Below are 21645 nucleotides of genomic sequence, written 5' to 3'. Positions count from 1 at the left end.
CCTTTTTAAAATTACACGTAAAATACTTTCAAAACCATTATAACGGCTGAATATGGTAATGTGCCAGCAAAAACAAGGATCCCACTTCTAAATTTGATAGCATTTTAAATTACGTTGTCACGAGCCTTATGTACTTGGTGTAAATCGCTAAAGCCTATATTATACCGCATGAAATTCTGCCATGGACTGAATGAAATCCCACCCTGGAACGGTGGTGGACATTCCATCTCTACCCATTTTACAGATGAGGAAACTATCATTGCCTTGACTGTCTCATTAAACCACTGCACCCTTAGAGCTCAGCCCCATGTCCGGCATGTAGAAAACAATAGATATGAGTAATATGAACCCAGGAGGCTTGGACAAGTTGTGTACATTGCCCCAAGTCACCCACCCTTCCAGGGTGGCCCAGGCTTCCTCCGGAGTAAATCCTACAGGAAGGTGCCCGGCGAGACCAGGTGGTGAATCTGAGGTGAGCCACCCAATTCCNCACGTGCGCGTCCGCGAGACTGCACGGCACCCGCGCCGGGAAAGCAGGTGGGTGCCGAGGGCTGGGGAGGGGCGGGGGAGGCTGTGATGGGCACCGCCCGGGCTGGACACCCCTGCCCCTTCCTTTCTTCAGCCCCCTGCAAGTAAATAGCTGTTGAGTTAAAAATAACGCCCCCCGCGTGTGGCCGCTTTCTCCGGCCTTGCCTCTCTGACCTGGCCAAATAAACTCTACGTTTAGCCGCGGGGGCTGCCCTATGGGGCAAGAGGCAGGTTTCTGTCCACCCACCTCGCTCCGCCTTGCGCCAGGACCCTGCAGGACTGGCAGCCGACAGGCGGAGTGGCCTTCGGACAGGCACACTCTCTTATCTTCCAGGGGAAGTGCCAGGGGCTATTTCCCTCATCTTTCTGTCTGGTTGGCTGTCTGCCTGTTTGTCTGTCCTTTGTTGCATTTTCTGTAGTCAAGGAGGACAGGAGGTGGACAGCTGGACTTCACTCTGGGAAGGCAGGTCCGCGGCGCGCTTTGCTTTCTGTTCTGGTCTCCTTCGATGTGCTTTCCCGGTTGGAGCTTGCTGCTCCCCTCTGCAAGTAGCAGCTTGCTGGGAATGAGAAGTTCAGTCAAAATCGAAGGTGCAGAAAGATAGGAGAGGAATGCGGGGAAACCAGATTGTCCAGTTTTAGCCTGAATTTTGATGTAAGAGAATCACCATAGATTGACTGTATAAGAAGTGGGTTTTCTTTTTGTTTGTTTGTTTTTTGAGAAGTGTTTTGATTGACCAAGTTAGGAAAAGACCAATGTCTGATACTCATGAAACAAGCAGTAAGGAGTCACTTTAAAGTACAAACTTTTAAAATAACTACACCTCTAACCATAGCATTTTAGAAATTGTGAGGGTCTTAAATAATTCAATGCCATGTTGTGGAGTTATCTTTATTGCTTCCTCACTGGGAAAGATGTTACTAGAAATGCTCAGTGAAGCCTCCTGAGAGTTTAGCTAATGTGGTTTTAAGAGTTTTATTTCACCTTGGTGTTGCAACTTTATCAAGGATGTGTCCAATGTAGTGGTTAAGAGTTTGGAGTTAGATGTGGATTTCTGCCCCGGGCTCCACCATCTAACTTGCTGTGTGGCTTCCGACAAATTGCCTAACCTCTCTGAGCCTGAGTATCCTCATTTCTAATGGGACTGCTGAGCAGATGAAGGAGATAACACAAAATAGTGGTTCACACAGAGTATATCGCTGGGTTAAGTACATAACAAATGATACTTGAGGCTGATGGTGACAGTGAAGCAAGTGGTTAGACCAAGTATAGTCATTACACAGCATTCACTGCCCATGTGGGAGGTCTCCACGTGTGGCTCTGTGCATGGGGAGGTACAAGCATTATATCCTTCTGGTCATACAGACACAAGGAGCGACTTCTGAACTCTTGAATTTGACTTGAACAAATAAAATTTGCCCTAAACCTGTCCAGATTTGCAGTGTATCTTTTTTGTGTGTTTTGAGATTCTCTTATGCTTTCACATGTGGACAGTTTCAAATGCACACAACACTGGTGTGTCACTGGTGGTGTAATTATGGATCATTAAAAATAATGTTTCTCAGGTGTCACCACAGTCCCTGGCTTAATATTGACTTGGGTAGACTGAAGGGCAGAANGTGGCCCAGGCTTCCTCCGGAGTAAATCCTACAGGAAGGTGCCCGGCGAGACCAGGTGGTGAATCTGAGGTGAGCCACCCAATTCCGGCCGGCGGCGTGGCCTTGAGTTGCCTCGGGGTCTTGCATCGTGCATATTGTGGGCGCCACGCCCTCGTCGGGTGTTTACATCACCCTATTACTCAGAGATGAGCCGCTCTTGTTTCTTCCAGCCGACGGTCGCAGGTCCCCCAGGCTCTTTAAAGGGGAGAAGGGAGTCTCCGGACCTGGACCCACCCCGAGGTGTGAGTGATGGCTACACCTGGAGAGCAGGGCACGTAGCCGGATTTCAAGCACCTGGGCCAGTCCCCGAAGGACCTCGGGGAACCGGAGAAACTGCAGGCGGCCTGCGAGGGGCCACCTGAGAGTTCGCCAGAGGGGCGCAGTTGGTGTGCGTCCTCCCCGCCCTCCCGCCGCGCCGCAGCCCTTCGGCCACCCTCAGCCCTCCCCGCTCTGCGGAGCACGTCTGCCCTCCCGGAGCGAGACCCGGCAGGCCCCGGGCTGGGCGTGCCCTCACCTGCCCGCCGCGCGCCGGCCTCGGCCGGGCCTCCGGGGGCCGCGCAGGGCGGAGACCGCGCGCCCCNGGGCTGGGGAGGGGCGGGGGAGGCTGTGATGGGCACCGCCCGGGCTGGACACCCCTGCCCCTTCCTTTCTTCAGCCCCCTGCAAGTAAATAGCTGTTGAGTTAAAAATAACGCCCCCCGCGTGTGGCCGCTTTCTCCGGCCTTGCCTCTCTGACCTGGCCAAATAAACTCTACGTTTAGCCGCGGGGGCTGCCCTATGGGGCAAGAGGCAGGTTTCTGTCCACCCACCTCGCTCCGCCTTGCGCCAGGACCCTGCAGGACTGGCAGCCGACAGGCGGAGTGGCCTTCGGACAGGCACACTCTCTTATCTTCCAGGGGAAGTGCCAGGGGCTATTTCCCTCATCTTTCTGTCTGGTTGGCTGTCTGCCTGTTTGTCTGTCCTTTGTTGCATTTTCTGTAGTCAAGGAGGACAGGAGGTGGACAGCTGGACTTCACTCTGGGAAGGCAGGTCCGCGGCGCGCTTTGCTTTCTGTTCTGGTCTCCTTCGATGTGCTTTCCCGGTTGGAGCTTGCTGCTCCCCTCTGCAAGTAGCAGCTTGCTGGGAATGAGAAGTTCAGTCAAAATCGAAGGTGCAGAAAGATAGGAGAGGAATGCGGGGAAACCAGATTGTCCAGTTTTAGCCTGAATTTTGATGTAAGAGAATCACCATAGATTGACTGTATAAGAAGTGGGTTTTCTTTTTGTTTGTTTGTTTTTTGAGAAGTGTTTTGATTGACCAAGTTAGGAAAAGACCAATGTCTGATACTCATGAAACAAGCAGTAAGGAGTCACTTTAAAGTACAAACTTTTAAAATAACTACACCTCTAACCATAGCATTTTAGAAATTGTGAGGGTCTTAAATAATTCAATGCCATGTTGTGGAGTTATCTTTATTGCTTCCTCACTGGGAAAGATGTTACTAGAAATGCTCAGTGAAGCCTCCTGAGAGTTTAGCTAATGTGGTTTTAAGAGTTTTATTTCACCTTGGTGTTGCAACTTTATCAAGGATGTGTCCAATGTAGTGGTTAAGAGTTTGGAGTTAGATGTGGATTTCTGCCCCGGGCTCCACCATCTAACTTGCTGTGTGGCTTCCGACAAATTGCCTAACCTCTCTGAGCCTGAGTATCCTCATTTCTAATGGGACTGCTGAGCAGATGAAGGAGATAACACAAAATAGTGGTTCACACAGAGTATATCGCTGGGTTAAGTACATAACAAATGATACTTGAGGCTGATGGTGACAGTGAAGCAAGTGGTTAGACCAAGTATAGTCATTACACAGCATTCACTGCCCATGTGGGAGGTCTCCACGTGTGGCTCTGTGCATGGGGAGGTACAAGCATTATATCCTTCTGGTCATACAGACACAAGGAGCGACTTCTGAACTCTTGAATTTGACTTGAACAAATAAAATTTGCCCTAAACCTGTCCAGATTTGCAGTGTATCTTTTTTGTGTGTTTTGAGATTCTCTTATGCTTTCACATGTGGACAGTTTCAAATGCACACAACACTGGTGTGTCACTGGTGGTGTAATTATGGATCATTAAAAATAATGTTTCTCAGGTGTCACCACAGTCCCTGGCTTAATATTGACTTGGGTAGACTGAAGGGCAGAACGGAGTCCTGAAGCTAATTTTTCACATAGCTGTTTGGACTTCAAAGTATGAGCCACAGACCAGTGCTACCTGGAGCTTGTTATCAGTGCAGGGTCTCCACCTCCCCCCCCACACACACACAACTTGCTGAACAGAACCTGGGGTGAATAAGACCCCAGGGGACTCACGCACTTTCCGTTGGAGAAGCCCCTGTCTAGGAGTTTGAGTGCACTGTTTCTCAAAAATAGGTCTTATGAAAACATGGACATCTCATACACTGTCTTTACATAGTGAAGTGAAAAAGATGTGTTAATGTTTAAATGACTGATTTTTCTTTTAAATATTAAAATAGTCAGGAGTGGTAGTATCATTTGTTTTCTGTTTAAAAGTAAGACAGAGCCGTCATTTAAAGTTCTGCCAATTTCAGATTTCTGTGTTCCTATTACCCCCTGAAACATTTCAGTCTCGATACTACATAGCTTATTTTATTCTTGTTCCTCCAATAAGAGGAAAACGTGGATTTTGAAGTTCTCACCCCATCTGTATTTTGAAGAGTGGGCTTTGTATGTCTGTCACTCCTGTTTTAAATCTTTTGCCAGAGGTATGTCTGAAAACACAAATTGATGCATTTAATTTATCAACTTTTATATGATATTAAATGGTAGCTCAAGTAAGTCAAACACATGACAGTAATTAACGATGTGTATCTTCATATGCATTCAAGGCAAAACTACATAATATATGACTGAAATAGAAACTATTTTGCTCCACTTCCATTTTTTGAATTTTCATGCCAGAAGATGTCATCAATATTTATGGGAGGAATGTAATAATATAGATAAAGGAAAATTTTAACGGCATCCTTGTCTAAAATAAACTTTATCAATGCATAATTTGCATATAACAAAGGCATCAAACTGTATATTTAAAATCTGTGCATTTTTGTGGTGAGCACAGCATGACATATAGAGTTGCTGAACCATTATATTGTATACCTGAAACTAATGTAACATTGCGTGTCAACTATACTCAAAAAAGAATCTATGCAGAGGTGCCTCGGTGGCTCAGTTGGTTGAGTGCCTGACTCTTGATCTCAGCTCAGGTCTTGATCTCAGGTCGTGAGTTCAAGCCCCATGTTTGGCTCCATGCTGGGCATGGAACCTACTTAAAAAAAAAAAATCTATGCATTTTGTTATCTGCAAATTACACTTCAATGAAGTTGGTTTGGTTTTTTTTTTAAGATCTCAAGGATTCCCATGATTTGTTGCCTGTTGACACAATCGTTCAGAGAAAGTCGAGAGAAGTCAATAGAGACAGAAAGTGAAGATGAATGTGTTGGGTAGGCACAGAAAATAAATAGGCAAGTGCCTGCGGAAAGATAAAGTTACATAAGTTTGGAAGGCTCGAGACCATTTTTATAGGACTTTCTGTCTTTAAGTTAAGATGTTGAATTTAATATGGAGCACTGGGAACCCCGCAGAGTTTCGGAAGAAGAGGCTAAAATGAGGAAAAGTTTTGCCCCGCAGGGTCTGCTGGCAAGTTCCAGCTTCCTGCTCATTCTGATCTCTGTCTGCCTTTTTGTGCAGCAGACGCCTGCCTTTGCCATGATGCTCTCATCCAGCGACTTTGCATCTGGTTCTTGGGAGCTTGTCGTCAGAGTTGACCATCCAAACGAGGAGGAGCAGAAAGATGTCACCCTGAGAGTGTCCGGAGACCTGCACATTGGGGGGCTGATGCTCAAGTTAGTAGAACAGATCAGTAAGTTACTGCTTCTTTACGGTTTCCCTATATTTGAAACCCTCTCTGTTGCATTAACAGTAAATGGCTCATCTAGGTTGTCTGCTCATCTAAGTTTTTCTGCTTATTTATTTTGTAATGGCTCAGAGAACAAGCCCCTTCCCACAGGAAGAAGAGAAATTGAGCATCCTGCAAAAGCAATAAACTGAACCCCCTAACCACTCTTGTACAAACTTGAGTCTTTGGTGGCAAGCGAAAGCTCCCCAGTAGATATGAAACCCTATTTCCACAGGCTCATCCCACTGGTGGCATCTAAGGTGACTTTAGGTGGCATGGCATTAGATTACTGTGTTGATTCTCTTTGTTATTGTTTGATTGCTCAGTGATGAAGTCAGCTCAGTGCTAATGTGTCTTTTAACACATATCCACCATTTGTGACTCTCCCTGTTTAAGCAAAGAAAGAGAAGTCTTAAGTGTCAGTCTTCATATCAGGAATCAACATGATCGACCTGGAACTTCATAGTGTTCTATTTTCTCTTACTTCTTTTTACCTTCTATCCAAGTTTGTCCAGATGTTGGCTTTTCATTCCCCTAATGAGATAGAGACTTTTTAAAGTAAGTCTTCATTAAAGTATATTATGTACACAGAAAAGTGCAATTATCATTAAATGTACTGTTCAGCAAATTTTCACTGTCATGTAACTTCCACTCAGATCAAGAAATAGAATGTTACTGACTCCCCCCACCCAAGTATCATGCCTGACCCCCACCCCCGCCCCGTCACTGCCCCACGGAGGGAAACCACTATCCTGACTTCTAACACCATAGGAATAATTTTCCTTGTTTTTAAACTGTACATAGGTGCGCTCATGTAGACATACTCTTATGCATGTGCTTTCTTTCACTTAACGTTGTATCTGTGAGATTTACCCATATTGTTGCATATAGTTTTGGTTCATTTACTCTCATGACTGTCTGATATTCCGTCATATGATTATGCCACAATTTATCCATTTACCTATTGATGGGCATTTGGGTTGTTTCCATTTTCAGCCTGTTACAGATAGGGCTGCTATAGTACATGTCTTTCCTGAGTACATAGAGGCATTTCTGTTGGAGTATAGCTCAGAGAGGAATTACTGCATAATAGACTTTCTAAAATGGTTACACCGTTTATACTTCTAACAGCGTTGGAAGAAAGGTTTTCTAACATAAAGTGAGAGAATGAGAGAAAAAGAAACATTTTTTAAAAAACAAATGAAAGATTGAATATTGGTTCCAACATTGACAAAGGGAAAAGATTCAACTTTGATGTCAGCATGGAAGGAGGGAACAGAGTCCATGTTGACGCTGACATTAGGAGAGAGAAAATATTCGCTGATCTCAGTGTAGATACTTTGGAAACTGGGAATCTGGTGGTGTTGATAAAGAGAGCTGGGCATTATAGAGTGGGGGGGGGTATGTCGACTTTATAGTCCTTCTGTGCAGACTTTGTGAGTTAATGATATTCCTTTGTGATCCAACGATGTAAAGATTCATTTCTAGTAGGGAAATAATCTTGATTAAAGTCAAATGGTCCTGGCTTTCCCGGAAAGGACCATGGCACTGAAGGGACTTTAGGGAAAAGAACTCCAGCTATTTTATCAAGAACAAAATGTGTGTGATTCTGTTCCTTTCACTGTGTTCAAATATAATCATGATAAAGTTCAGTCTGTTTTCTACCTGCCCCACCTTAGAGACTTTGAAGAGAGTCCAAGGCGTGGTGAGCCTTGGGTTGTAAAAGGAGATGGGGAGCTGAAGACCATTTGTATGTTTCTGCTCTCGCTCATTTCACTTCATTGTATTTTCCATTTTTGCAGACATAGCCCAAGACTGGTCAGACTTTGCCCTTTGGTGGGAACAGAAACATTGCTGGCTTCTGAAAACGCACTGGACTCTGGACAAGTATGGAGTCCAGGCAGACGCAAAGCTTCTCTTCACCCCTCAGCACAAAATGCTTCGCCTCCGCCTGCCCAATGTGAAGACGGTGAGATTGCGAGTCAGCTTCTCGGCTGTGGTCTTTAAAGCCGTCAGTGACATCTGCAAAATCCTGAGTGAGTACCCTGGAGGGCCCCGTGCCCTTTGGACTGTTGGTAAAGGAGGACAGGAAAATTATGTGTGCTTTCTGCCTACAAGCGGTTGGCTTTACAGAACACTTCCCTTACTAGGAAGCGTACTTTACAAGCTTTTTCTGGGAACTTAAGCCATGTAAGTAGAGTTAAACCGAATGAGACATTATTGTAGTAAATCAGATTCATTTCCACAAAGCTTAACGCTATTTCAGAAGAGATCTGTAAACAGAAGAAACAAACCCGTTAAGATTCCCCCCCCAAAAATTCATTCCTCTAAGCCATACTAATATCATCATTATATTTAAGACAAACAAGAAAGAGTTCCAATCATCATCACCAAAGAGCTGATGTATCTTTATTGTTTTTGAGATAATGGTGTTGCAATGTCTTAAGACATTCCAAGGCTAAGATTTGGCATTTGAATACAGTGTTTACAGTATATGATTGAGTGATCTGTCTTCCCCATTAAACTCTATCTTCCTCATTAAACTGTTCATTAATTCCTTCAACAAATATGTACCGATTAGGCAGGCATTGTGGCGAGTACTAGGTTATTATTGGTACCAAGTTATTATTACTATTATTATTAGGTGGTTAGTACTAGGTTATTATTACTTGGTATTATTGGTTAGCAATAAAAATAGTCCAAAACCCCTTCCCTTCTTGAACTTACATTCTGGGATACAGAGACATAAAAGAAAGAGTGAATGTAAAAATAATTTAAAAATAAGATGTTAAAAGGAGATATTTGGTAGAGATAAAAAGAAAAGCTCTAACAGTATATGCCCAATGTTGGGCGGTGGGGACTGCTACGGTATTATATAGGGTGAAGAAAAAACCATTACGAGCATGCCCGGGTTCCTAAAACATAGCACAACGCCTGGCACACGTTCACTGCTCATTAACTGTAAAGTGAACAAGTAAATGGAACCTTCCATTACACAGCTCACCAGCAGTGCCCCTAGTGCATGGAGGGCAAATGGCAAGCACTGAGACACGTTTCCAGCAATATTCCAACGAGGATTGGAAAACAAAGGAAACAATTAAGTAAAACCCAGTCCACAGTAGACTGGAAACACACGTCGTGGCCGGGACCAAAAGCTTGAGGCTTTATATAGAAGCAGTCAGACACAATTCTTCTCTTTTCCAGATCATATCTTGATAGTTGTTCTAAAGGGCTCAACCTGGCATTTCTAATCATTGTTTTTTTTTTTTTTTATATCTGTTCAACTGAAACTAAATCAAATTTAGCAATATGATGGGTTTTCTCACAAAGAAAAGACAAGACACCAATCTTGGGCTTGGAGATGGAGGTTTGGTTTGGTTTTGTTGTTTTGTTTCTAATGCTCCTACTGTAAATTCTGATTCATCTCCTGGTCTCACGTATAAATTATGCATTTGGAATGGGCACAGGAGTGTTTGCAACCTGACAACCAAGCATCCTTGGTTACGGGGAAGAGGGTGGAGCTGAACTGCTGGGCTCAGCCTCAGCACGAGGCAGTGTTTGAACTGGAAAATGGCAGCACCTATGGAATTGGTGCATTTGCCTCCAGGAAAGCTGCTTTCAGACTCTAACATCCACATTCCTTGGCTCCTACTGGGAATCACAGAGCAGCTCAGTGTGGTTAATGGTTATCAGGAGTTCTGATCGGCAATGGCGGTTTTAATTGTATTTGACTAATGGAGAAAACTGGGAATCATCTTGGTGACCCTGAGATAAGAATTCAAGGACAAACATTTATTTTTGGGGGGGGGGGAGAGGTGATTCCGGAAAACACTAGTTGGAGGTGAGGAAGTAAGACTAGAAAGAGAAGGCCACGCATAAGAGAGTGTCACCAATCCAGTTGCATTTGGGAGCTTCTGGGAGACAACGTCAACGTGCCTCAGAACTAGTCCGCCCAAGGGGTGAGGGAGCGGGAGTGTTACTATACCACTCCTGTCAGTCGTTGAGGGCTGCTCCTGGGGAGTGTTAATTCTCTGAACTTGTGTGGCCTGTTACATCAGCATTTGGGCAGTGCAGACTGCGGCAGTCAGAGCAAGCCCTCAGGCAGAGAGACCCTTGTCCTAGCTGCCACGGGAAGCCGCCTCAGAGTGCAAAGAAGTGGTGAGGGCCATGAAGAGTCAGGATACCGATGCTGTCTGCTGTAGGGATGAAATTAGCGATCAGGCGCAGTGTAAAAGAAAGGCTTTCAGGATCTATGTTCTATAAAGAGAAAGGTGGGGTTCTTGGTTGTTATTTGGAAAAAACAAAACAAAACTGAAGTGTGCCTCAGTGGCTCAGTTGGTTAAGTGTCTGCCTTCGGCTCAGGTCACAATCCCAAGAGTTCCAGGATCGATTCCTGCTCAGGGGGAATCTGCTTCTCCCTTTGCCCCTCACCCAACTCTTGTGCTCTTTCTCACTCTCTCTCTCTCAAATAAATAAATAAAATCTTTAAAAATATTTTTTTTTAAAAAAAAAACTGAAAGAAGAGAAAAAAGAGGGAGGGAAAAATTGGTAGTAAATAGATAACACAGGAACAGCTAGGTGCTGGTAGTGGTTGAAGCTGGCTGATGAAAACATAAGGGGGCCATTATACTATGCTCTTTGCTTTGGATATCTTTGAAATATTTTCAGAATAAATTAAAAAACAACGAGGAATTTTATTAGACTGAATCTCCCTCCACTCTTTGACACCCGCCCCCCCCACACACACACCCATTTTAGAAGTCTCTAGTCCCCTTCTGTTTCTTCCAAACGGGTATAATTTAGTTCCGTTAACCTCTCAGGAATTTCCTGAGAAATGATTTCAGATGCCCAGCATGACTCTGAGTCTTAGAAGGAATTTTCTTTTTACCTCTTTTTTTTTAAGTTTTATTTTTTTTATTTTTAGTAATCTCTATGCCCAACGTGGGGCTCGAACTCACAACCCTGAGGTCAAGAGTCGCATGCCCCTCCAACTGAGCCAGCCAGGCACCCCCTCTTTTTACTCTTTGGTAGTTTTTCATTCCTCTTTATATTTATTTGTTAGATATTAGAAGATCAGAAGAACTTTCCTTGTTAAAGCCTTCTGGTGACTATTTTAAAAAGAAGAAAAAAAAAGACAAAAGTAACAAGGAGCCCATAATTGAAGATATATTAAACCTGGAGGGTTCCCCAACGACTTCAGGTCCACCAGGTATGATTTGTGACAGGCGTTTTATTACTGTGTTTCATTCTTGAATCCAAGAATTTCTTAAATCCCAAGAAATCTCCCTCTTTCTGCTCCTCTTTCCCTTGTCTTCCCTTCCCTCCTCTCCCCTTGCCCCCAAACAAAGGACTAAAATTGCAGGATTCCTGTGATGAAGAAAGACTGTGCAATTAATTTTAGGACTCACAGAATTTTTTTAATAAGGTTTGTTTTAGAGCTCATTATTTTTTTTTTAAGTAGGCTCCATGCCCAGCGTGGGGCTTGAACTCACGACCCTGAGATCAAGAGTCACATGTTCTACCGACGTTTTAACTGTGTATATTATATTGCTGATGAACGCAAAACTTTAGGGGAATTGGCCGTGAATTTGGGAGGAAAAGAGATTAGTTGGATCACTCACGTAATATTTTTCTCTTCCTGATTCTATCTTCATGTGACTCTGGCCTGAATTCAATTTAAATTTTGCGTCGGGCATGTAACAAGAGGGCAGGTAAAAAATCTGGAAAGACATTATCCTTGTCTTTTTATATAAAAGCAAATCAGTCTCTAGCTTACTTGCAACAATGTCTTCTTGCATAGTATATTCCAGTGCAAAGGATAAAAGGCATTTTTTTGCATTTTCCTTACACAGACCAGGTGATTTATAAACCATCAACTAGCTGGGTTCTTAAAATTGGCAAGTATTCTTATTTGTTTAAAGGATTTGCCCAAAAATAGAGTCTGTACACGCACTCTTGCGAGAGCTTCTGTTTTCTGACAGTACCAAAACTCACTGCTGAAATAGAATTTTGAGTTATTGACAAGGAGATAGTCCCCAACATTTGTCTGGGTTGGTTTTAGGAGCTTTTGCAGCCTATGAGTTCTCTGCCTTCCCAGGAGCTAAAAACTCCTCTCCCATCAGTCATAACTCATTTAAATGTTACAAATATCTAAATTCAAAATCCATTTTAGTATAAGCAATATTATACCTATTTTTCCAAAGATCCCTCCCCCTGAATCTCATATCCTAGTGCACGCTTCCCTTTGCCTTGCAGTAAGTCCTGGCTTATACAGTAAAACCATGACGCCCACGTACGACCCCGTCAGTGGAACGCCGGCGTCCTCCACCATGACTTGGTTCAGCGACAGCCCTTTGACGGAACAAAACTGCAGCACCCTCGCATTCAGCCAACCCCCCCAGTCACCAGAAGCGCTGGCTGATATGTACCAGCCTCGGTCTCTGGTTGACAAAGCCAAGCTTAACGCAGGGTAAGGACTTGGCTCTGTTTCACTTTTCTCTCACCATGTTCCTCTATTATGAGGCTCACTGTCCCCCACGGGACTGTCCAGAGGTTGTATCTCAGCCACCCTTATTTCCCCCCAAGGCCTGGTGTAATAGACATTCAAGCATCTTCACTCCATGGGACTGGATGGCATTCATCCCTGCCTCATTGTGTGGCTCACTTTTATTCTCCACCCCTTCCCCCCTCACCACTGCCCAGCCTTTATTTTTCAGCTCTAGAACCGTACCCTCCGGTGCAGGAGTCACTAGCCACAGGTGCACAGTTCCATTTAAATTTGAATTTAATTAAAACTAAAGTGTGGCACTAGCCACATTTCAATCCTCAGTAGCCACGTGTGACTAGGGGGTACTCTGTCGGACAGGGCAGTAGAGAATATTTCCATTGCGACATAAGTTCTAGCCAATAAGACAGTCCCAGCATTGAGTCAGTCCTGCTGGTGGGGAGGAGAAGGGGTGTGGGGAAGTCAGCAAGTACAGGTTTTCATTCTGCTTCCATGACAAAGCACATGACCTTGAACACAGAACTTAATGTCCCTAAGACACCATTTTCTCACCCATAAAACTGAGAAAATACAAACTGCCTTGACTCCTTCACGGGGTTACTTTAAAGTATCAGTGAAAACAAAATATACATACAAAAAGCACTTGGAAAGTTATAAAAGCTATAAAATAAAATGCGGATATAAGGTATTATCAAGTCCTCTCCCTTACAGGTTTTTGGTTATATTACTTACTCGGACTTTGTTCAAGGAAATACACACACACACACACACACACACACACACGTGTACATCTGCATCTATATGTATATAAATGTAAATACATGTATATAAATGTAAATATGTATATGAACATATTAGGCAGTACTATAATATATGTGTGTCAAATTGATTGACTTTTAAAACTCATCCCATTGTTTTCTAGTTGGCTGGACTCCTCACGCTCCCTTATGGAACAGGGCATCCAGGAGGAAGAGCAGCTGCTCTTACGATTTAAATACTACACCTTCTTTGACTTGAATCCCAAAGTAAGATACTTTTACTCTTCTTTTTTTTTTTAAGATTTTATTTATTTATTAGAGAGAGAGAGAGAATGTGCGGGGGGCAGGGGGGCCGGGTAGAGGCAGAGGCAGAGGGAGAAGCAGGCTCCCCACCGAGCAGGGAGCTAGACGCAGGCTCCATCCCAGGACCCCAGGATCATGACCTGAGCCAAAGGCAGACGCTTAACCGACTGAGCCACCGAGGCTCTTCTTTTTCTCCTGTTTTCAATGTGAAGGCCTGGAAGTGGAGGATTGAGTCATTTAGTTCTCAGAATGAGGGTTAATTTATATAATCTTCTGTTTAGCTCCGCAGGGTTAGACCAGTGAATGTATACTGTCCTTGGATTTTCACCTTGTAGTTTCTAACGAGCATGGTCAGCTGCCCCTGAGTTAGCAGGAGTCTCTCGGGGTCTTCCCACCCAGCATGGTGTGTGCCGCCCCTCTCCTTTCACACAAATAAGGAACAAGAGGAGAGTGGCTCACAGAGTTGGAATCCTCAATGCTTAGGAAGGAAGGAGCGTCTGAGCCAAAGTTCAGAGCAGGTTCTCATGAATAAGCCAGGGCCCCATGATGGTGCACCCCACACTCCCCACTGCAGGGCTGAATAAGTCTTTGGTGATGAGAAAGAGGGACCATCTCCATAAATAAAGACCCCAGCTGGTCAGCAACTCCCAGTAAGTGCCCATCTGCCACCCGAAGTTTACTGGGACAACTGAGAGGCGAAATAAGTTCTCCGAATTTCTGCCCCTTCCTTGGCCCTGCTTGGCCTGTTCGTGGAGTTGCGAGTCAGCACTTAACCTGCCAGATTTCGAGAATAGAAACTGAGTCACGGGCCCTCCAAGCGCACAGGGTGATTTTATCCCAGTGTCGTGCTTGTTGCTCTTTTCCATTCGTTGGTGGGCACTTGTCGGAAGAGACCGCCTCAGGCCACCTCTTCTGTGTAGACCTCTTTGTCACCCACAGCAGTGATTCTGCCTCTCATGGCCCTGTCTTCTCCTTGATCCTGATGTTAAGTCTGGTCTTCAAAGGTGCATCTCGGGTCCCACTGTTTCCTTAACTGGCATCTTCTTCAAAATAAGCCTTATTCCTGGGAAGTCTTTGGTTTAGATCCAACTTAATGCCCCTGGACCTAGCCTGTGTCTGGAGTGCCTCACTTCCACTGAATCATGGCAAACGAGCAAATTTTGGTTCTTTGATAAAACCTTCAGAAGAAACTAGAGCTTCTCCCAAAAGGGAGGGGTTTTTTGTTTTCTTTTTATTTTTTTCAAGGGTGTTGTGAATGTTCACATTTGCTTAATTGGTAAGGAGTTCTCTCCACATGGCTCATGAACGAAACCTATTTGAATCTAACAGCCAAAGAGAAGCTGTCAACCCAAAGTTGTGGAAGACTCAGGCTTTGGGGCACAGAAAAAAAATGATCCCCAATCACTTTAGAGTTCCCTTCTCCCCCCTTCAAAAGTATGGAATACTATAAATATAACCACGTTTAGTTCCAAGTTTCTACTAGCTGCTGAGTAGATAGGGGGATACAGAAACTTAAGATGCAGTTCATGTTTTCATAGACTCTACAGTCAAATCAAGAAGAGCAAAAATAGCACCCATGAAACCACTGTAATGCCGACAAGGCATCCTACAGATGGGAACCAGGTTGTAGGGTAGAATCAAGCAGCTTCTCCTCTCCAGTTTTCAGAAGAGAGATGCAGGCAGGTGGTGGCACCAGGGTTACAAGTACTGATTAAAATCTCAGATATACAAAAATACTAGAATATACAAAATTTCAAAAATAATATACTTTAAAAATACAAAGTCCAGGGGCGCCTGGGTGGCGCAGTCGTTAAAGCGACCGCCTTCAGCTCAGGGCGTGATCCCGGCGTTCCGGGATCGAGTCCCACATCAGGCTCCTCGGCTAGGAGCCTGCTTCTTCCTCTCTCTCTCCCCTGCTGTGTTCCCTCTCTCGCTGGCTGTCTCTCTGTCACATAAGTAAAATAAAAAAAAAAAAAAATCTTAAAAATACAAAGTCCAGAATCCAAAAAAAGATTTGTATATTTTCATAAATTAAAATTTTACGTATGCCAAAAAACTATATAAAAGGTGAAAAAGTCTTTGCAACACATACTACAAAAAAAAGGCTAATCTTCCTAAGAGCTCCCAGAAATCAATAAAAAAAAAAAAAAGACCAACAACCCAGTAACCTAATGAGCAAAGGATATGAACACATAGTTCATGAAAAAGGAACTAGAGTAGCTTTTAGCCTTGTATTGGCAAAGATCAAAAAGTTTCACACACTATCTTAGCAAGAGTGTGGGGAAAATGACTCTCTCATACCACGCTTGTAGATCAAAGTACAAATTAATCTGATCCTTATGGAAGGCCATTTGGCAATATCTGTCAGAATTACAATTCTACGTAGCTTTGATCCAGCAAATCCGCTCCTTGATATTTATGCCACAGTTATACTCAAATATGTGAATTAATATGTCTGTCCACAAGAACAGTTATTGCTACATTATTTGAGAAAGAAAATTGGAAACTACCTAAACATCCATCAATAGGGAAGTGGTTAAATACACTATGATACATCCATATTGTGTTGCTAAGAAGAATGAATCAGCTTTCTTTTGGTGTAGAACGTATCCAAGGTATATTATCAAATGAAAAAGAACAAGGTACAAAACAGTCTGTAAAGTAACTACCACTTGTAGGGAACAAGGAAGAGAAGGAGACTAACTTTTTGTACGTTCTTTTGTCCATTTAGAATTCATTCAAATTGAATTCCTTTGTTATCTATTACTTTTCCCCATTTTAAATTAAAAAACTGTTATAACTCCAATAATTCATAGTATTTTTTTTAATGTTCAGTAGAGAAACGGCACATCAGTTTTCATAAGAGTCCTAGAGGATACTGAAAGCTGCCTCCCAGCTAATTGGGAATCCTCAGTGATTAGATCTCAACAATCACCCTTTCTTGAGAGAGCAAAACTCCGGGAAGCAGGTCTTGTTATCTGTTTGTATTGGTGGTTGGTGGAAGGAGAGAAGGGTTAACTAAATTGCCTGGATGAGGAGAAACAGGGATTCAGGCAGTGGAGGGGCAGACACCATGTGTTCCCCAGTCTGGGATTTCTTTTTTTTCTTAATAATATTTTTTATTATATTATGTTAGTCACCATACAGTACACCCCTAGTTTTTGATGTAAAGTTCCATGATTCATTACTTGCGTATAACACCCAGTGCACCATGCAATATGTGCCCTCCTTAATACTCATCACCAGCCTATCCCCATCCCCCACCCCCCCTCCTCTCTGATGCCCTCAGTTTGTTTCCCAGAGTCCATAGTCTCTCATGGTTCATTCCCCCTTCTGTTTACCTCCCCTTTCTTCTTCCCTTTCTTCTCCTACCAATCTTCCTACTTCTTATGTTCCATAAATGAGTGAAACTATATGATAATTGTCTTTCTCTGCTTGACTTATTTCGCTTAGCATTATCTCCTCCAGTCCCGTCCATGTTGCAACAAATGTTGAGAAATCGTTCTTTTTGATGGCTGAGTAATATTCCATTGTATATATGGACCACATCTTCTTAATCCAGTCATCTGTTGAAGGGCATCTCAGCTCCTTCCACGATTTAGCTATTGTGGACAATGCTGCTATGAACATTGGGGTGCATATGGCCCTTCTCTTCACTACGTCTGTATCTTTGGGGTAAACACCCAGTAGTGCAATGGCTGGGTCATAGGGTAGTTCAATTTTTAACTTTTTAAGGGACCTCCACACTGTTTTCCAGGGTGGCTGTACCAACTTGCATTCCCACCAACAATGTAGAAGGGATCCCCTTTCTCCACATCCTCTCCAACATTTGTTGTTTCCTGCCTTGTCAATTTTTGCTATTCTAACTGGCGTAAGGTGGTATCTCAGTGTGGTTTTGATTTGAATTTCCCTGATGGCTAATGATTTTGAACATTTTTTCATGTGTCTGTTAGCCATTTGTATGTCTTCATTGGAAAAGTGTCTGTTCATATCTTCTGCCCATTTTATGATTTGTTTATTTGTTTCTCGTGTATTGAGTTTGAGAAGTTCTTTGTAGATCTTGGATACCAGTCCTTTATCTGTGGTGTCCTTTGCAAATATATTCTCCCATTCCGTGGGCTGTCTCTTAGTTTTTTTGACTGTTTCCTTGGCTGTGCAGAAGCTCTTTATCCTGATAAAGTCCCATAAGTTCATTTTATCTTTTATTTCTCTTGCCTTTGGCGATGTGTCGTGAAAAAGGTTGCTCTGGCCGATGTCATAGAAGTTGTTGCCTATGTTCTCCTCTAGAATTTTGATGGATTCCTGTCTCACATTGAGGTCTTTCATCCATTTGGAGTTTATTTTTGTGTATGGTGTGAGAGAGTGGTCAAGTTTCATTCTTTTGCATGTAGCTGTCCAATTTTCCCAGCACCATTTATTGAAGAGACTGTCTTTTTTCCACCGGATGTTTTTTCCTGCTTTATCAAAGATTAGTTGCCCAAAGAGCCGAGGGTCCATTTCTGGGTTCTCTATTCTGTTCCATTGGTCGATGTGTCTGTTTTTGTGCCAGTACCATGCTGTCTTTGTGATCACAGCTTTGTAGTACAGCTCGAAATCCGGCATTGTGATGCCCCCAGCTTTGTTTTTCCTTTTCAACAGTTCCTTGGAGATTCGGGGCCTTTTCTGGTTCCATACAAATTTAAGGACTATTTGTTCCAGTTCTTTGAAAAATGTCCTCGGTATTTTGATCGGGATAGCATTGAAAGTGTAGATTGCTCTGGGTAGTATGGACATTTTAACTATGTTAATTCTTCCAATCCATGAGCATGGAATATTTTTCCATCTTTTTATGTCTTCCTCAATATCTTTCAAAAGTGATCTATAGTTTCTAGGATATAGGTCCTTTACGTCTCTGGTTAAGTTAATTCCAAGGTAACGTATGGTTTTTGGTGTTATTGTAAATGGGATGGATTCCCTAATTTCTCTTTCTTCAGTCTCGTTATTCGTGTATAGAAATGCAACTGATTTCTGGGCATTGATTTTGTATCCTGCCACCTTACTGAATTGTTCTATAACTTCTAATAGTTTGGGAGTGGATTCCTTTGGGTTTTCCATATAGAGTATCATGTCATCTGCAAAGAGAGACAGTTTGACTTCTTCTTTGCCGATTTGGATACCTTTGATCCCTTTTTGTCTTCTGATTGCTGTTGCAAGGACTTCTAGTACTATGTTGAATAATAGTGGCGAGAGTGGGCATCCTTGTCGTGTTCCTGATCTTAAGGGAAAGGCTTCCAGCTTTTCCCCATTGAGAATAATGCTTGCAGTAGGCTTTTCATAGATGGCTTTTATGAGATTGAGAAATGTACCCTCTATTCCTACACTCTGAAGGGTTTTAATCAGGAAAGGATGCTGTATTTTGTCAAATGCTTTTTCTGCATCAATTGAGAGGATCATATGGTTCTTGAGTCTTTTCTTGTTGATATGATGTATCACATTGATTGATTTGCGAGTGTTGAACCATGCTTGCATCCCAGGTATGAATCCCACTTGGTCATGATGGATAATCCTTTTAATGTACTGTTGGATTCTATTAGCAAGGATCTTGTTGAGGATTTTGGCATCCATATTCATTAGAGAAATCGGTCTGTAATTCTCCTTTTTGAGGGGGTCTTTGCCTGGTTTGGGGATCAAGGTAATATTAGCCTCATAGAATGAGTTTGGTAGCTTTCCTTCTGTTTCTATTTTTTGAAATAGCTTTAGGAGAATAGGTATTATTTCTTCTTTGAATGTTTGGTAGAATTCCCCAGGAAAACCGTCTGGGCCTGGAGTTTTATTATTTGGAAGGTTGTTTATCACTGACTCAATTTCTTCATAGTTAATTGGCCTATTTAAGAAATCTATTTCTTCCTGTTTCAGTCTTGGTAGTTTATAGGTTTCCAGGAAGGCCTCCATCTCTTCCAGATTGTTTAGTTTTTTGGCATATAGCTGTTGATAAAAGTTTCTAATAATCCTTGCAATTTCAATGGTGCTGGTCGTGACCTCTCCCTTTTCAGTCATAATTTTAATAATCTCAGTCCTTTCTCTTTGTTTTTGGACAAGTTTTGCCAGTGGTCTATCAATTTTATGGATTCTCTCAAAGAACCAGCTTCTAGTCCTGTTGATCTGCTCTACTGTGGTTCTGGTCTCTAATTCATTGATTTCTGCTCTAATCTTGGTCAACTCCTTCCTTGTCAGTGGGTTAGGCCTGTCCCTCTGTTGCTGTTCCAGTTTCTTGAGGTGAGAATATAGAAACTGCATTTTAGATTTTTCTATTCTTTTGAGTGAGGCTTGGATGGCTATGTATTTCCCCCTTAGGACTGCCTTTGCAGTATCCCATAGGTTTTGGACCGTTGTGTATTCATTCTCGTTGGTCTCCATAAATTGTTTAATTTGTTTTTTGATTTCCTGGTTTATCGAGTCATTCTTGAGCAGGATGGTTCTTAGCCTCCAAGTGTTTGAGTTTCTTCCAGGTTTTTCCTTGTGGTTGAGTTCCAATTTCAGAGCGTTGTGGTCTGAGAATATGCAGGGGATAATTTCAATCTTTTGGTATTGGCTGAGACCTGTTTTGTGTCCCAGAGCATGATCTATTCTTGAGAATGTTCCATGGGCATTTGAATAGAATGAGTATTCTTTGGTTCTGGGGTGTAGTGTTCTATATATATCTATGAGGTCCAACTCGTCGAGTATGGCATTCAAAGCCTTTGATTCTTTGCTTAGTTTTTGCCAGGGTGTTCTGTCTATTTCTGATAGTGGGGTGTTGAGGTCCCCTACTATTACTGTGTTCTTATCTATATGTCTCTTTATTTTGGTTAAGAGTTGGCTTGTGTATCTTGCTGCTCCCCTGTTGGGGGCATATATATTAATAATTGTCATATCCACTTGTTGAATACTTCCTTTAAGAATAATATAGTGCCCTTCTGTATCTCTCTCTATGGCCTCTAGTTTAAAATCCAGTCTATCTGATATGAGAATTGCTACTCCAGCTTTCTTTTGAGGTCCATTTGCGTGGAAGATGGTACTCCATCCCCTTACTCTAAGTCTGAATGCATCTTTGGGTTCAAAATGAGTCTCTTGTAGACAGCAAATGGATGGGTCATGTCTTTTTATCCAATCTGCAACCCTGTGGCGTTTTATGGGAGAGTTTAAGCCATTTAGATTGATAGAGATTATTGACAGATATGATTTTAATGATGCCATTTCTCTTTAAAGTCTTTGTATCGGTTGTGACTTGCTGCTCTGTATCACTCTTGGGGCCTTTTTACCTTTATAGAGCCCCCCTTAATATCTCCTGTAGGGCTGGTTTCGTGGTTACGAAATTGGTTAATGATTGGCGATTTTGGAACGTCTTTATTTCTCCATCAATTCTGAATGACAGCTTTGCTGGATAAAGGATCCTTGGCTGCATGTTTTTCTCTGAAAGAGCTTTAAAAATGCCCCCCCAAGCCTTTCTCTCATTCCAGGTCTCTGTAGACAGGTCTGACGTAATCCTGATACCTTTGCCTTGGTACGTGAGAAATTTCTTTGCCCTGGCCGCTTTCAATACTGTATCCTTGGATCTAATATTTGCGAATTGCACTATGACATGCCGTGGCGTAGGTTTGTCCTGGTTGAGCTTGGATGGGGTCCTCTCTGCCTCTTGGACACGAATGCTTGTTTCCCTTGCTAGATTAGGGAAGTTTTCAGCTACAATTTGTTCAAATATCTCTTCTAGACCTCTGTTTTTCTCCACCCCTTCAGGGATGCCGATGATTCTGACATTGGATCGTTTCATAGAGTCAGTAATCTCCCGTAATCTACATTCGTGGGCGTGGATTTTTTTAAGACCAGCTTCTATTTTCGTTTTTTCTTCTACTAACCCATCCTCCAATTCGCTAACGCGTTCCTCTGCCTCGGTGACCCTGGCCGTCAGAGCCTCTAGTTTTGACTG

The 21645-nt window shown here is 42.9% G+C and overlaps 1 protein-coding gene across 3 annotated transcripts in view; it reads left to right on the top strand.

Moving 5' to 3' along the window:
* The first annotated feature begins 496 nt into the window (after nt 1-496).
* Nucleotides 497-21645, top strand: part of FERMT1 (fermitin family member 1) — a 47269-nt gene continuing 26120 nt past the window's right edge. The window contains exons 1-6 of one of the 3 annotated variants that reach the window (XM_034641057.1): nt 497-537; nt 5930-6098; nt 7937-8170; nt 11197-11343; nt 12390-12603; nt 13562-13664. In XM_034641057.1, the coding sequence (XP_034496948.1) occupies nt 5945-6098; nt 7937-8170; nt 11197-11343; nt 12390-12603; nt 13562-13664 (852 nt within the window). In that variant the 5' untranslated portion in view covers nt 497-537; nt 5930-5944. Of the gene's footprint in view, nt 538-5926; nt 6099-7936; nt 8171-11196; nt 11344-12389; nt 12604-13561; nt 13665-21645 lie in introns of those variants that run through there. The other 2 variants (XM_034641056.1, XM_034641058.1) reach the window with 2 other exon arrangements.

This window comes from Ailuropoda melanoleuca, chromosome 13, assembly GCF_002007445.2.
Source record: "Ailuropoda melanoleuca isolate Jingjing chromosome 13, ASM200744v2, whole genome shotgun sequence".
In the NCBI taxonomy this organism is placed as follows: domain Eukaryota; kingdom Metazoa; phylum Chordata; class Mammalia; order Carnivora; family Ursidae; genus Ailuropoda; species Ailuropoda melanoleuca.
Note: the sequence above shows the minus strand (reverse complement) of the source record. Positions and strands in the feature narration are given on the sequence as shown.